The following is a 15,421-nucleotide window of genomic DNA, read 5'->3' as shown; positions in this document are numbered from 1 at the left end:
TTCCTATTTTGCCCTCATGGTAAATTTATAAAAAAGGTGAATTTATTGTTTTGCAAGGAAATAAAGAGATTGGGGTTTAAATCATAAAAAAAAATAGAATAGGGTGCAAGTTGAAAAAAAGAGCACACATTAAGGGTGCAAAATGCCACGGACTCTCCAAATCTACAACCTCTGTCCTTTTCATATTTTGCATCTTAGAAGTTTAGGACCCATTCAGACAAGAAAAAAGAAAGGTATAAATTCGAAAAAAAAAAAACAACCTAAAATCAAATGGCTGACAAAGAAAGGCTAAAAATTTAAGTTAAAGACATTAGACTCTAATGTGAGCTTCTGTTAGTAGGGTTACACTTAACACTTAAAGAGTTAAAAGACTTAAAGACATGGGCTTGAACATATTTTAAAAAACATGGGCCTTAAACAATCATGTGAAATAAGTAGATCAAAAATCAAATTAATGATTAAAAGGTATAAAATATTTATAATTATTTATGAAAAACTAATATTATACATATAAAAAATTATAAAATTTATGTATATAATTTATCGGTTTGGTTCGGTTATTTTTTAATAGAACCATAACCAAACAAAATATTATCAGTTTTTAAAATTTAAAACCAAATCAAACCAAACCAAACCAAATGTCGATTTTTTTATTCGATTTGGTTAAATTTTCGGTTTGATTTTGATTTGAACCAAAACCGTGAACAGCCCTAGCATATGCACGCATAATGTGGCACAACAAGATAAGCTCTCGATAAAGCTTTGATGATGCTCTCCTTCCTATCGGATACAACACATATATGCTCCTATTATCCAAAAGGTTCCTTAAACCGCTCAAAGAACCACATTCTTGAATCATCATTTTCATAATCAACTACGCCGTATGCTAGTGGTAGGATACTACTTGCACATACAAATACATGCATTTATAAAGGTCAGTCTAGGTGTATTATTTTTATGTAATCAAATTGTATTTCAGTGCAGATTGTATATCATGTATGTATCCAGGTTGTACTGTGTCGCCTTGAATTGCACTTTCTCCTAATAAAGTGTATTCCAATTGATTGTCCGTTGTATTATACACAGGATACATCTCGAAATCCCAGTGATCTTTCTTCAACTCTACATACACCCGGACACTCGTATCATTGTGTATTTCCATAGGCATATAGCTCCCTTCTACAGAGTATTTGAATAGATTGGAGACTCTTGTCAATGCCTAGCTGCCTCGAAATTGCAGCAACAAGATCTCTAATAGAAGCATACTCTTTGATCATGATCCTTTTATAGTGTAATCGACATAATAATTTTTCACGTTCCAGTGTCCTGACAAATTAAAACTGTTATGCTTGATATTATTGTTTTCGAATCCTGAATTCTCAAATAGATACTTCAATGGCGATTTTGGTTGGGTAATTGATAAGATATACGCATTGGTGCTTTCAATTACCATTCTTGGCTGGGTAATACCTGTATCAATGACAGGAGAATTTGATTCGTATATTTTACATTCTCAAATAGATGCTTCAATGGCTGACGAAAGATTTATAAGCTCTAAATCCCTATACCAATATCGGACTAAAGTTTTATCTGCTCAATTGAACTCAATGAAGCAATTTTCTGTATCCATGAAGCTTTCACTGGAGATATCAATGGATATCTTTCTGTGTATTTTCATCTTTCAATTAAGTTTGCCTGGGTAATTACTCTGGCGTGTTCTAATTTTGCACAAAAAGAACTTTGAAGCGTGATTCGATTGCTTGTTTATAAAAGTTTTTCTCCCGCGATTTCAGTTAATCCAAAGCAGCTATATGCTGATACAGGAATAGAAAGTTTTTTGGAATTTCAAATACATTATGAAAAAAAATATCATTAATATTAGTTATTTATTCGATATAACTATGAGTTTGACATAATGTTAGAATGAATTAGAGCACATAATATTTCAATGTTAATTGTGACAACTTACACAAGTTATAAGTTATTGTTTAATTTTATTAAAATAAAAAAGATAATTTAATTTGTTTTAAAGTGTGATCCTCATTATCATTCTTTGTGGTACTTAACTGGATATATTTATGATTAACAGATTTTTATTTTAAAAGAATAATTGAACACCTGTACATACAAATAACATGATCCTTTAGAAATATACTGCTTCCTCCGTTTCTATTAATAGAACCTTTTCGGAGTATGGGGGTCAAACTTTATAACTTTGACCGTAAATTTTGATATAGAATTTTTAAATTTGTAAAAATAATATATATATATATATATTTAGATACTACATAAAAAATACTATAAGTCCATAATTTATAATTCAAATAATTTAGAAAAAAATATATGGTCAAAGAATTACCTCGTATATTTCTCAAATAGTAATAGGTTCACATAAATTGAAATAAGGAAGTAATAATTAAGTACCAAAAGATAAAACTAGAGGTATAATAGGTGAGGGACTAGCTTTGTGTTTTTGAGTCTTTCCTCCAATGTTAAAAAGGATCAGGGTCTTGTATCAATCGAATATTTGCAGGAGAGAAAGTGATGAATTTGACACCACGGAAGAGGTTATGGTCTGGAGAAGAGAAAAAAGAAAATAGTTTGACACCCTTCTCTTGGAGAAAGGAGCAGAGGCATACCGTTGTAGTAAGAGGAGTTTGGAAGAAGTAACAGAGTTGGAGACAAGACTAGAACGGTTAAACCTCGAATTTACACCTGTGTCATCATTTGTACCATTGAATGAGAGGCCAAAACGTCCTCTGCCCCCTGAGCTCTTGCATTACTGTAAACATCAACCTGTAAAAGATTTTAAAACTGTGACTGCCTCTCTTACTCAGGACATCCGGCAATCACTTGCAGCACAAGAAAGATGCCTCGATGGATCCTATCTAACCCCCTATTGCAAGTGTGACAAACAACCCTGTGCATACAAAATCCCTTTGGAGGACTTTCCCCTAGGTACTCACCCTATTTGGTTTGAATACATCCGCCAGTGTCGCCAATCACATGTAAAGTTTTTCTTTCCTTTTGAATTGTTTCTTGGCATAAAATATGTGTGTGTGTGTTGTGTTTGGCGCCTTTTCACTTTATTACACTAATAATAGACTGTTATGACAAGTAGTTTACCTGAATTTAATTTTTATTGATTTGCCCTATGCCTTGGATAGTTTTTTTTCATCACTCACTCTTGTTTTGGCTTCTTTGACAGTATTTTGACATTGATGACTATCCCCCTTCCTGCTATCGCGCTCATTTAGGACCATTACCACCTTTTGACGATTTCATGGGCGAGGCTGAGTTACTGATGAAACTGGCTAACCGAGCTATCCAGGAATATAACGAGAAAGAGTGCAATGTATATATGCATGCGCCTTAATTTGCTATTAGTTCCCGATTTATCCTTCCTTCATTTTCAACTAATTAGGACTCTCCTTGCAGGTTTATAAGTACAAGGTTTTGAACCTTAATTTGCTATTAGTTCCCGATTTATCCTTCCTTCATTTTCAACTAATTAGGACTCTCCTTGCAGGTTTATAAGTACAAGGTTTTGAAGATTGAGAAAGTGAATCATCGTTTGTCAATGTACTATACATATTGGATGACTGTCAACGTATTAAATCTCACTCTTGGTACTTCTATAGAAACTTTTCAAATCCATGCTGCTATGAGTTACGTCAATGATGATGAGGTTATCTATTGTTGCCGGCCTAGAGAAGAGGTAAGCAAACACCTAATGAAGTTTACAAGTTGTGTCTTCCTTTTACTTGATAACTAACTTTTACTTTGGTTTTGTTTCTCTGAACTCATTTACAGGCCATTGTTGGTTTGCCAAGCTGCGAGTTTTGTTCTGGCTTGCTGCCAGAGAGGCGTGTCACGGGAGGAAAGGAACCATAGTTATTTAAATTTCTACTGTTTGAGATTTCATCATTATAAGGTATGGTCTTGGTTGGGATTCTATCCTTTGTAACTTAAGTCCTTTACTTTGATATTTGATCTGATCTCTTTGTTAATTGAAGTATCTTATCATATTTTTTTCACCTGGATTTTAGTTTTTCAGATTTAGCACTTTTTGAGACCATTTCAATCTCTCTGCTATAAGCCCTTTACTTTGAGGAGTGATCAGAAGATCTTTTTTATTTGAAGTATCTGATAATTTCAGATAATTTGTCATTTGAATAATAACTATCCTATAGTGGCATTTGCATGACACTGCCCCATAATAGCTTCTTCAAAAATATCTTTAACTTGTATGCTAGGGATTGTGCTATTTCCAACCAATTGTTTGGAAGTATGCCTATGGCTTGTAGTTGCTTATTAGTATTGATAGGAGCAAGTGAATAGATTGTTACAAGTGATCCCCACTGCCAGGTCTTTAGCTTTTAAGTTAACTGTTAGCTGCAAAGTAGATTGTTTATATTTTTTTTGATGAAATAAGGTGTTATATTAGATAGGCATCAAGGAGATGTATGTAACATACACAAAAGAATCATGGTTAACTCCTGAGAACAAAAACTTAAATTCTAAATCAGGGAGTTAATCAAAAATAAAAAATATGGTCTCTAAGCCTTATTGAGGGAGTTAATGAAATCTAAAAGGGGTAATATGTCATTTACAGGGGATAGATTGCTCCAACTAAAAAGATTAAACAGATAGAAAGATTTTAAACTACTGCTTGGAGTTGAGATACCGTCAAAACATCTGTGACTCCTTTCCTTCCAAAAACTCCAAAAGATACATGCAGGAATTTTTAATAGAGTTGTTGGGTTTATTAAGAAACTTTAGGAAAACTGTTGGTTCTTGGTAGTCGAATTAGCTGTGAACTTAAGATGCATAGAATTGTCTTGAACTTTTCCATTTTTCCAGCAATTTTCATGTCACTTTTATGTCTCAATTTTACACTTTGATATTCTATCCACTTGAGAATTACAATTTCCTATCGATTAACTAGAACCTGTAAGGGCGGACTAAATTGTTGTGTTAGTACACATCTGGAAAACTTTGAATATCCAGCTGTCCAGTTTAGTCCACTTCAATTTAAGCAAAAGCCAATTCCATCTCCTTGAGGCATTATGGTTCTCTGCAGAACCTAATTAGCAAACTTAGCTACATTAGTTGTAACCATTTATGTGTACCTTTTGCCATCTCCATCTATTTCTAAACTATCTTCAAATGAATATATGGCTGTTCAGTTTAGTCCATGCCTAAATTCAGAAAAACTATAGACTTCATCAGCGAAGTCTCTTGGATGTCTATTGAGATAAGAAATCTTTATGTCTACTCCTGTAGGTCTTTCATAAGCTTCCACAAATTGTTTCACTGGACTGATTGTAATGACAAGGATATGACCTTTATAATCATTTCTAATGTACCAATATAATTATTTAATATTGCAAAGCATAAGAAGTTTAATTATTAATTTAAAAAACTTAGTAGTAGAAAGTAACCTTTAATCTTCCAGACCCAAGATTGTCGATACCAACTTTATGTGTATTAATACTCTAGGATTCTGTTCCGTAATTTAATCGTTGGGATTACCTTACTGTAATCCTTAGAGTTTTGGCCCAAAACATCCTTTAAGTATACTTACATTCCTGAAGTATTTTTGTGAATAGAAAACGTCCTTGTTGTTTCACAAAGTGAGCAACTTTCTTCCTGTATTTATCCTTATTAGTTAGAAACAAAATTCATCCTTGTTGTGATTTCATATGGCTATTTATGCCTTTTTCTTATTCTGTTATTCTTGAAGATCTGCAGCTCATCCTGTCCCCAATACCAGTATCTTTGGTACATGTGGTTTGATCTCCTTATGCTTATTATTTGCAGTACTACTTTTGGACGACTCAATTGCTAATCTAAAATTGGACAGAATGGATTACCCCATTGTAATTGTATCAACAAGTTATGTAGTAGAACTAGAAACTGAATCAAAAAATTATGAACTGTGATGTCCTTTTCTTATTTCTGAAATGGACTGAACTTTGAATATAAATTCATTGACTCATTTAATTGCAGAAAATGTCCATGAAGCTGGATAACATCTTTATTGATTTATTAAGATCAAAGAAACTCCAATAATATTATTGTTGTTAGTACACTGGTTGCAATGAATGTTGGTTTATTATAACTTCTGTTGTTTTTGTCTTTTCCCAGAATAAGTGAACTTGAGATCTTTTATTCCGATTTTTCAATACTGATTAGTTGATGATTGTCGCCAATAGGAATTTGAATTCCATATTTACTTGAATCCTCTCGTTTTCTTTGTCCCCGATTGACTTCATACTCTTCATTGTCGCATATGCATAAGTAGAACTAGAGAAAGGAACATGAAGTCTTAAGTATTATCTACCGCAGTAGGTTAATTCCTGTTAGCTTTGTTTCCTTAACTCAGGAATTTAGTCACCTATCAATCTTGCCTATGTTAACCGGACGAATACTGAGAGGAGACCATTTTCCTGCGACGAACTTATTCTTTCTGATTGGGCTGCTATGTGATGCTTGGGGAACAATCCATGTACAAGGTCGACTGAATCATGATTTCCTAGATTATCACAATAGACTAACAGGAGAAACGGTGTTGAGGGAAAAGTAGAATCTAAAAATGGTTAGTAACTGCCAAATAACGTATCTTTTCTACCGTTAAAAGATTTGGTTTAGTATACATTGGGGAGCAAAAGACTTCTTAGGCACAATAAATGTGTTCCTCTGCATTGTAGGATTCGAAAATGAACTTGTGTGTGCGCGCTTTGCCTTAAAGTTTAGAGAAGAATGTAAATAATGATATTCTCTGGCTTGCTTTGGTGAATTTTGTCATACGAAAATACATAGTATTAGTATTCTTTTAGGTAAGATATATTCATATCCTTAAAAAAGAAAGAGAAAAGAAGAAAAAAAAAAAAAGAGCAGGTTTTGCTAAATGATCTGTTAAATCTGCCGACAACTACTGATAATTTACAGCTAGAATTTTCTTGAATGGACATTCTACCTTAATACGTATATATGTAAAGAATATATCTTTTGTAAACATTTTACTTAATCATTTTATTTAACATTTTTTGCAGGTGAAGAAATGAACAAGGGGTAGACGAAAGCAGTGAAGATGTTGATCGTTGTTAGACCTTCACATGTTTTAGGATTTTTTATTTAGGATCTTTTTGCAAACTCATGTATGTTAACTCTTGAATCTCAAACAATTTGATGTATTTTCTTTCTTTTATATATGCATTTTTAATTTTGATTATGTTGATGAATCGTTTTCTTTTGTAACATTTATAAATTCCAGTGTAGTATATTTTATGATATAGGTGATCAATCCATTGATGCAATATTCCATAAATCGGCGCAATATCCAAAAAAGACAGTTGAAATAGACCAAAATAGCCGTTGCAATAGCCTAAAATAATTGTTGCAGCTTGCAATAGCTCCAATAACAGTTGTATAGCCTCAAAATCTGTTGCATAAAATGATATTGAAACGGTTTTAAACCGTTTCATTTGACTAAATAAATGTTCCAATAAATATACCTATGCTAACGGCTGAAAACCGTAGAAATAACCCTATTGCGCCGCAATGCCTTGAGGTGTAACGGAGAACTGACCCTTAAAATTGTTGCATTAGGCCTATGACTATATTTTTTATATCAATTGCTACAGTTTTTGAGGTGTTGCCGTAGGCCTAGTTTTAGTAATGGAAATCTCTTTCTACGAGTAAATGAAAAAATAAGAGAAAATCGTCAAATGAGCCCTTAACGTTTGGCCGAAATCCCAACTGAACACTCAACCTTTGCGCGGCCGGGGGTGGGGGGGGGTGGTCTATCACTCTCTGGTCATTTTAAATGTGGAATATATTGCTTCCTAAATGCTGAGGTGACATAGAAAGTGCAATCCACTCTCTTTGATAGAGTGAGCACCAAAGGAGAATATTAAAAAAAAGATATTTTAATAGTTCTTTTCATAAATATGTGTATTTTAAATTGTTATTTTTTACTTATTTATTTTTCTCTCATTCCTAACGCTCCCCGTGGTGAAGCTGCCGCCGCCACTACAGTCAACAAAGCCAACACTTTCACTACGGCCACAAGCTATATATAGCACTGCCACCCCCATTGGCATAATCACGTAATTATTTTACATGCAATTTAACATTAACAGTTTTCAAAAACAAATATTTTGCACCCAATTTCAAAATCAACCATTAGCCACTAAAACGCCATTAAAGCACCACTAAAATGTCATCGCCGGTGCTATTTGCAGGATCTTTTACCGTATTTAGAGCGTCGCCTCTTCTGGGTCTCCAACCAATTTTTTTTTTTCTAATCTCCATTGCGAATTCGTATATTGACAACCCAAAAGTGTTCAAGCATACCTTTTACTGAAAATATTTTTAATAAGTGAACCTTGCTTCTCTGTTCAATAATGGTGAAGTGGGAAAATCATTGACTACTAATTGAAGAAGAATGATTTTGGGTGTAATCTGGTAAAAGAAAGAAGATGAGTAGTTAACATTGTCGAGACAAAAGTAACTTGAGATGACGCCTTTGGTTTTGATTGGATTTTATAATATACCCACAATAACAATTTAAGATTTGGTAAGTCAAAAACATAAAGGAAAGAAGAAAAAATAAAAATCAAAGGTTGAGTGTTCAGTTGGGATTTCGGTCAAACGTTGGGAGCTCATTTGCTATTTTCTCTAAAAACTAAAGAACAACTTTATTCAATTAAATTATACAATAAGTAGCATTCAAGAACATTGCTTTGTTGAATCGACGACTTCATCTTTTGATCAATATCGTTCTGAAATATTCTTTTTTTTAAAAAAAAATTGAATTGCTTGCATTTTCAAGAAAAATCAGCATTATTTATAGGGCTCAGTAATACTTAAAAGACAAATTATTTATTATATAGAGATAATGAGTAATTTCATGAATTTAGGAAGTTAAGATGTATTTGCTACAACGAATAACATATTTAGCAAATAAAAAAAATACATTTTTCACAAATACATTTCTCGTTCATGAACTTTGAAAAAACAAAGAGCATTTTGACAAAATACATTAATTTCAAAATTATTGAAACTCTTATTCCAACAATCCACAACTTGTTTCAATTTTTTTTTTTTTAAGAAAATGAGACAACTGATCTAATAAATATGTATTAAAATTTAATAATGATGTCTTTTGGACTTGAACCATTAGCTAGTGAAGACTTTCTAAGTCATTAACTACATAATGGACGAATCTTGAACTAAGTAGTTCAATAAATTCAAGCTCGTTTAGTCTAAGATCATTTAGGACTTAATTTGGTTGTAATGTAAGCTGGAGGACAGGTCAGATACATATGGATAGTAGTGACTACACCTCTCTAAGCACTTTAATACATATAATTTCACAATTCCAACCCCACACTTATGCTGAACAAACTTTCCCGACCTTTAAAGTACTAGCAACAAGTGTCCCTTTTCTTTAAGCACAAACAAAGCAAGAATCACCACTAGTAAGGAATATATTTTTTATTTTCAAGAACACATTTTTTTCTTCCTCATTTTTTAGTCCTTATTAGAGGATCTCTAATTTCTTTCCACAAAATGCACCTTTCTCCCCTTTTCTAAAGTTCCACTCAAAAACCAAACCTCCATTAAATTTTTTAAGATCTCTTAACAACATCAAGTGCTCACAGGAGGTTAAAGGTTCAAAAAGATAGTCAAATCAGAGCAAAAGGGTTAGCTTTGTAGTGTGGTTGCCAAAGAAGTAGGATTAGGCTCAACGGGGCTGGTTAGGATAAATGCAATTAGGTGGGTCAAAAGGCATATCTGGCTCAACAAAGAAACGCCTATATCACTTTGATCAAGACTTACAATTTCACATTACATACACTCGGGGCAAGTTCTAGACACCAATCACATGCTTCTCACCCACTCAATGGCACATGACTCACTCGGGACAAGATTTGCGACTTTCTCCTAGGACAAATTTAGACAAAGTAATTATTTCTAATACTTATACATGAGCTGAAACGTTAGCCTAGACGTCACGAATGAGACACTCATTGTTCTCAAGGCATAAACAAAATTTAGGAAGAACAATAATTCGCACAAAAGCATTGGATTCTGTACTCCAAAAATATTAAATTAACTACACCTGATTCAAAGAAAATCAGCCCTCAGAAAAAAAAAAATGGCGGCACAAAGAACAACCAAGGGTTTATTACCTAAAAAAATTAAGACCCAAAATTATGCAAAAATAAATAATTAAATAAATAAAAACAAATACATATTTACTTTCCCCACTCCACACTTTAGGTGGTGTCATCTCCCCATGACTCATAAATAAAAGATAAGAGGAAAGGAAACTACCCTGAATTTTTTCCTTCTCTGAGAACTTATGAACTCAACCCCTAATTCTGAACTCATTCCTTGTTTTCGCTGTTTGGGGTTCTTTATGGATCTCATTAGGCCAAATGCTTCCGAGAATATATGTAAGACCCGCTCTTTTGTTTCTTTCTTGGCCTCAATTTGAGCGGTGAATTATTTCTGCAGGATGATCCTTAACTTGTTCCTGCATTCTTTCACAGGATCAATCCATGCATATTCTTGTGAATCTCCAAAAAAAAAAATCCACATGATCAAGGTCAGAATAAGAAAATAAAGAAGAAAGGTCATGAGAATATTCTTTCTCTATGTTCAAGACCATTTGTTTCTCATTCTCCTCCAATCAAGGTTGTAAACGTGGACTAATGGGTGCGGGTTTGAGCTCTTCTTCCATTGCTTCACAATCAAACAAAGTCTAATCATCTCAATCGAACCAGAATCCTCTTGTTGAGTAGTAACTTCTCTCTTTAAATGCTCATCCTCTTGGGTAGACTCATTCTCACATGGTGTCTCATCCATATATGCACCATCACAATGCAGTAAGTTTCAGACCTCGTACTAACTAATTGGCTCATTTGCATTGTTAGGTTCTTAATGGCTGCATCATTCTGTATAAATTTCTCTTCAACACCTTTTACGAAAGTATACATAAGCTCTTCTAATCTACCCTCCTCCTCTTGAGGTGGTTGTCTCACTTCGCTCTCATACCCATCGTAATTAAGATATTCATTTCATTCAGAGTTAGAATTGTGCTCATACGAAATATTATTCATGTAAGCACTAGAAATAGAATGACTTTTTTCATAAGACGAGCCATAGGAGGAATACTTACATGCTTGGCAATCAAACCATTGATGATTTTGACTCCATTTAAAACAGATAATAGACTTTTTATAAGCTTCAACTACTAACTCTACAGTAGTTTTTGGTGGTTGGTTGTACTCCATCTTTAAGTACTTCGAATTCAATCCTCAAGATTTTTTCAAGCTTTCCTCTCTAGCACTTGTTACGTACTACAAAAGAAATCTTAACGACAACTTAAATAAATAAGAAAAAGCAAAAAAAAAAAAAATCACTTCTAAAGCCTAATAACTATTGATATTATTATTATTTACATGGGAAAAAAATCTGAATTAATACACAAGATCCTATTTGAATATTATTTGTTGCCAATCCTCGGGAACAACGCCAAAATTTGACGAGCGCAAAACACAGTATGATTTAAGCGCTTCGCTAGTCAAAGATAGTATAGTATTTAGATCATCTCCACAGGGATTGGTACAAACAATTACTCAGACAAAACTTGCTTAGTATTATTCAAGTTATCAAAACTTGAATTTGTTGTGGTTATATACCACGATTATATACTACAAAAGTAATTAAAGACAGTTGACAACGAAAGCAAAGGTTACTATTAATAAGAGAAGTAAGGGTAGTAGACAAGACAAAAGCAAGATTTTAGCGATTAGGTCCGATTCGACTTATCATTCTCTTCTTGGTTTTATTGAGTCTTTTGAATTCAATAAGTAATTAGTTTACTCAAGGATCTAATAAACATCTTCCGATTATTTATTTAGATTTCATGAATTAAACTAATGCAAGCCCAAAGAATGTTCAAAAACTATAGGCGGAAATGGATCTTCGAACGAGTTCTCATAATATCGTCAACTTATAACCCAAGATAAATTATTGAAGAGTCTTCCAATTACTCAATAAAATAATTCAATCATGAGCTAAATCAGATTATATTAAGATAATTTATAGAACTCTTACTCTTCCGATTAAAGCATCCAAGAATATCTCGATAATCAAATAAAACTACCACCCTTGAGTTCTAGACTAATAAAAAGCCCTGTGAACATATGCAAGAAACATTAAGGGTTTAGTCTTAAAGGAAAACGTTTCTTGAATATTTTCCTCTCTTGGTTCAACCAATAATTCAAGAAGCTCTTTTGATTACTTAGAAGAATCACCAAAAACCTAACAAAATAATGCAGAGATATTCACCAAGCTATTCCTCTTTCGATAAAATAAAGGTAAATAACTTTGCAATTCAACTAAAAACTACATTAACGAATTCAAGCAATAAAACAAGAATCGAATCTAAAAATGTCAATCAATACATCATGTGTTGTCAAAATCCTATCAGAAAACTACTCCATAATAGAATAAAATAATATAGAAGAAATAGAAGTAGAAAATATTACAACCGACGATTGATCCAAACTTCTATATTGAATCGAATAGTGATGAAATGTAACGAATTCGGCCGTCAAATCCTCTTTTACGCTCCTCCCAATGCTCCCTAGTTCAAAAGTCCCTTCAAAAATGTGTTTTGGATCTATTTACTATCGTGTAAAATTAACCTCGGACCAAAATACCCTTCAAAAATCTTAACTGAAAAACTAATAGAAAATATGCCTGATGCGACGCGGCCTGCTAGGCACGGCCCGTCGCTCCAGGCCAATTATCTTGCGCCTGATTTCTTAGTTTATTTCTCTGGAAATTCCTACAGGCGCGGAGCTTGGGGCGTGACCCAGTGCGTCGCGCCAAGCTTGCTTGCGATGTCGTCGTTTTCTTCAATTTTTAGCATGCATATCCGGTCCTCGAAACCCGAATTCGTTCCTGATTTGTTCGTTGAATTTCTACTCAGACTTCGAAGTCCTACAACCTCAATTTAAGCTCCAAACACGCTCGTTTGATCGGAAACAAGTCCTACACAAGAAACACGTAATGAATGTAAAATATTACGTTACAGCTCAAATATAGTTTAAGTATAGTCGATAAAGATGTGAAATATTGTTAAAATCTGTGTTTCTAGACTACCATCACTATTGCTATACAAGAACTTGTTTTTGTTAAACAGTAGAGGGGTTACTTGGCATGTAACTAGTTTTTGAAAGACGGCGACAAAAGATTGTGCAATTTACGAAGATTTTTTTTTTTTTTTTTTTTTTTGTTTTCCACAGAACCATTCAAGTGATTCATCTATTAATTCATTCAAAACGTGATATGTCTGGAGGAGCGTACACCATTATTTACAATCCAAAGTTTTTTATTGTTTCCTACAAAACCATTCATCTATTAATTCATTAAGGACCAGATATGTCCAAAGGAGTGTACAAGATCATTTACAATCCAACTTGGGAATACCCTTTCCCAACAAAACCCATACAAACAGAAGAATTGAAAATTTTGCTGCGTTATGAGTGTCATACCCCATTTTAATCGGGTTAGGATAGAGTACGACATATTGGGGATTCCTATTTATGTTTATTTTAAGGAGTCGCCACCTAATTATTTATGGTGAATTAGGACACCTAAAGTTAATTAAAGTTTTTTTTTTTTTTTTAAAGTTAACTCCATTTTTAAAATCTGCGAATCTTGAGATTCTAGGTAAGAGTTCAATTAGTCTAAAGGGAAGGTATTAGGCATCCTTTAAGACCCATTAACAATGGTTAACCGACCGGACTTGTAATTAGTTAGGCTAAGTGTAAATATAGTACTATAGAAAAGAAAGTAGCTTTATGAATGTGGCTAGAGTTATAAATAGACCTATAAGAATGCTATTTAAGATAAGACTTGCGTTAATTTAAGGGCTTCATCAAAACGAGTTTGTTAATATCCAACTAGTTTAAAATAGCGATCAAACGTGTTAAGAAATGGATAGAATGACACTGGACATTGGAACGTAAAAAATAGTGGGTCTGGCCAAATCCAATTTATATCAAAACTTAAAGAAAGACACGTTTTAGACAAAAGTATTAGAATGCATTCAGACTTGAGGGAAGTTTCATACTTTCAAGCTTACGACCCTTTTTGTCGTACGAAAACAGTGTGCATTTGATAAACCTGGGCAAACAGAAGTGATGCTTTTAACATAGATCATTTTAGAATTAACCATTCCTATCCAAATTAGATATAGCTTTAAAAATCCCTTATCTAATATTGTGTTCCACGCGATAAAATAAGTAAATAACTTGTAAACTATGAGTGATGATCCTATGTGACAACAACTTAATTAATAACTAGATATTTTCTAGTTGTCCAGGTCAAAGATCTTAACTCCAAAAGGTTTCAAACTTCAAACCAGCCACAAAAAAAAAGATAACAACAAATCAGTATTCTATGTTAGCAACCGAAGGTTAGCAAGTGTAATGTTATGAATAGATAGCTAAAAGAAAAGCGCAGCCAAATATTTATCGTTCCCTGCTCAGATTGTCAGTCTCGTTCGGACGAGTTTCGAGGAAGAGCGAGACATATAAAGGAGGATGTGGATGCGCATTTCAAGCCTCCGCGAGGTGACGTCGAGTCTTAAAGTAAGACTCTTCGACTCCGGTGTGTCATGCAAAAGAAATGAAAATAGGATTAGTACATTGAGGATTTATGAGACTTACGCTACAAACAAAAATAAGAAGGCAGCAGCCAAACTTAGATAAAAGAAACAAAAGGAAAAGGGAGACATCACGTAATAATGGCCTTTTAGCAGGGAGCAAACTGGAATCCAAGCTACACAACACAGAAGGACAAGAAGTTCTAGCTAGAAAATAAGCTCGTACAATCTAAGCACGCCAAACAGTACACATCATTCAAATGTATAAACTTCTTATAAAACAGTACACATCTTTTATGCTTTCCCTTTTGATTACGATCCCTTGGAAATCTTTTCAACTACCTTTTATCTTAAACGCATTTATTTGAAACAGAGGTTAGGGGATCTATGAGAAACATTTTTATTAAAACAAACATACACATCAAGAAGGGGAAGTCAAGAAAGCTGATAAATGATGAAGTAAAGATCTGGAAACCTATGAGGGATAGATGAGAAAAGGAATATATTCTAAAATATCTCGACACTACCACGATCAGTCGGCTAATAGCACAGGCCGTACAGCTTAAACAGAGTTATTTAAATCCAGATTGGCCATTTTTAAGGTTTGAAATGACCAGAGCACGACAGACCACAAACAAACAATTCGACCTTAAAGTATTTAACATTGACATACCCTAAGCTAATATCACAACAGAATTGTAAAGGGAACTACCATATTTGTCTTAT

General features: G+C 33.5%; 1 protein-coding gene across 1 annotated transcript; it reads left to right on the top strand.

The window, feature by feature from the left end:
- Positions 1–756: 756 nt before the first annotated feature.
- LOC132615145 (uncharacterized) lies at positions 757–7,215 on the top strand. The gene is made up of 5 exons (XM_060329724.1): positions 757–934; positions 3,209–3,355; positions 3,530–3,718; positions 3,814–3,934; positions 7,059–7,215. The coding sequence occupies exons 1-4, from the start codon at positions 884–886 to the stop codon at positions 3,892–3,894; spliced, it is 468 nt and encodes a 155-aa protein (XP_060185707.1). The 5' UTR covers positions 757–883; the 3' UTR covers positions 3,895–3,934; positions 7,059–7,215.
- The last annotated feature ends 8,206 nt before the right edge of the window (positions 7,216–15,421 follow it).

The sequence above is a fragment of the Lycium barbarum genome, chromosome 10 (assembly GCF_019175385.1).
Source record: "Lycium barbarum isolate Lr01 chromosome 10, ASM1917538v2, whole genome shotgun sequence".
NCBI lineage: Eukaryota > Viridiplantae > Streptophyta > Magnoliopsida > Solanales > Solanaceae > Lycium > Lycium barbarum.
The sequence above is the reverse complement of the archived record's forward strand: the minus strand, read 5'-3'. Positions and strand labels throughout refer to the sequence as shown.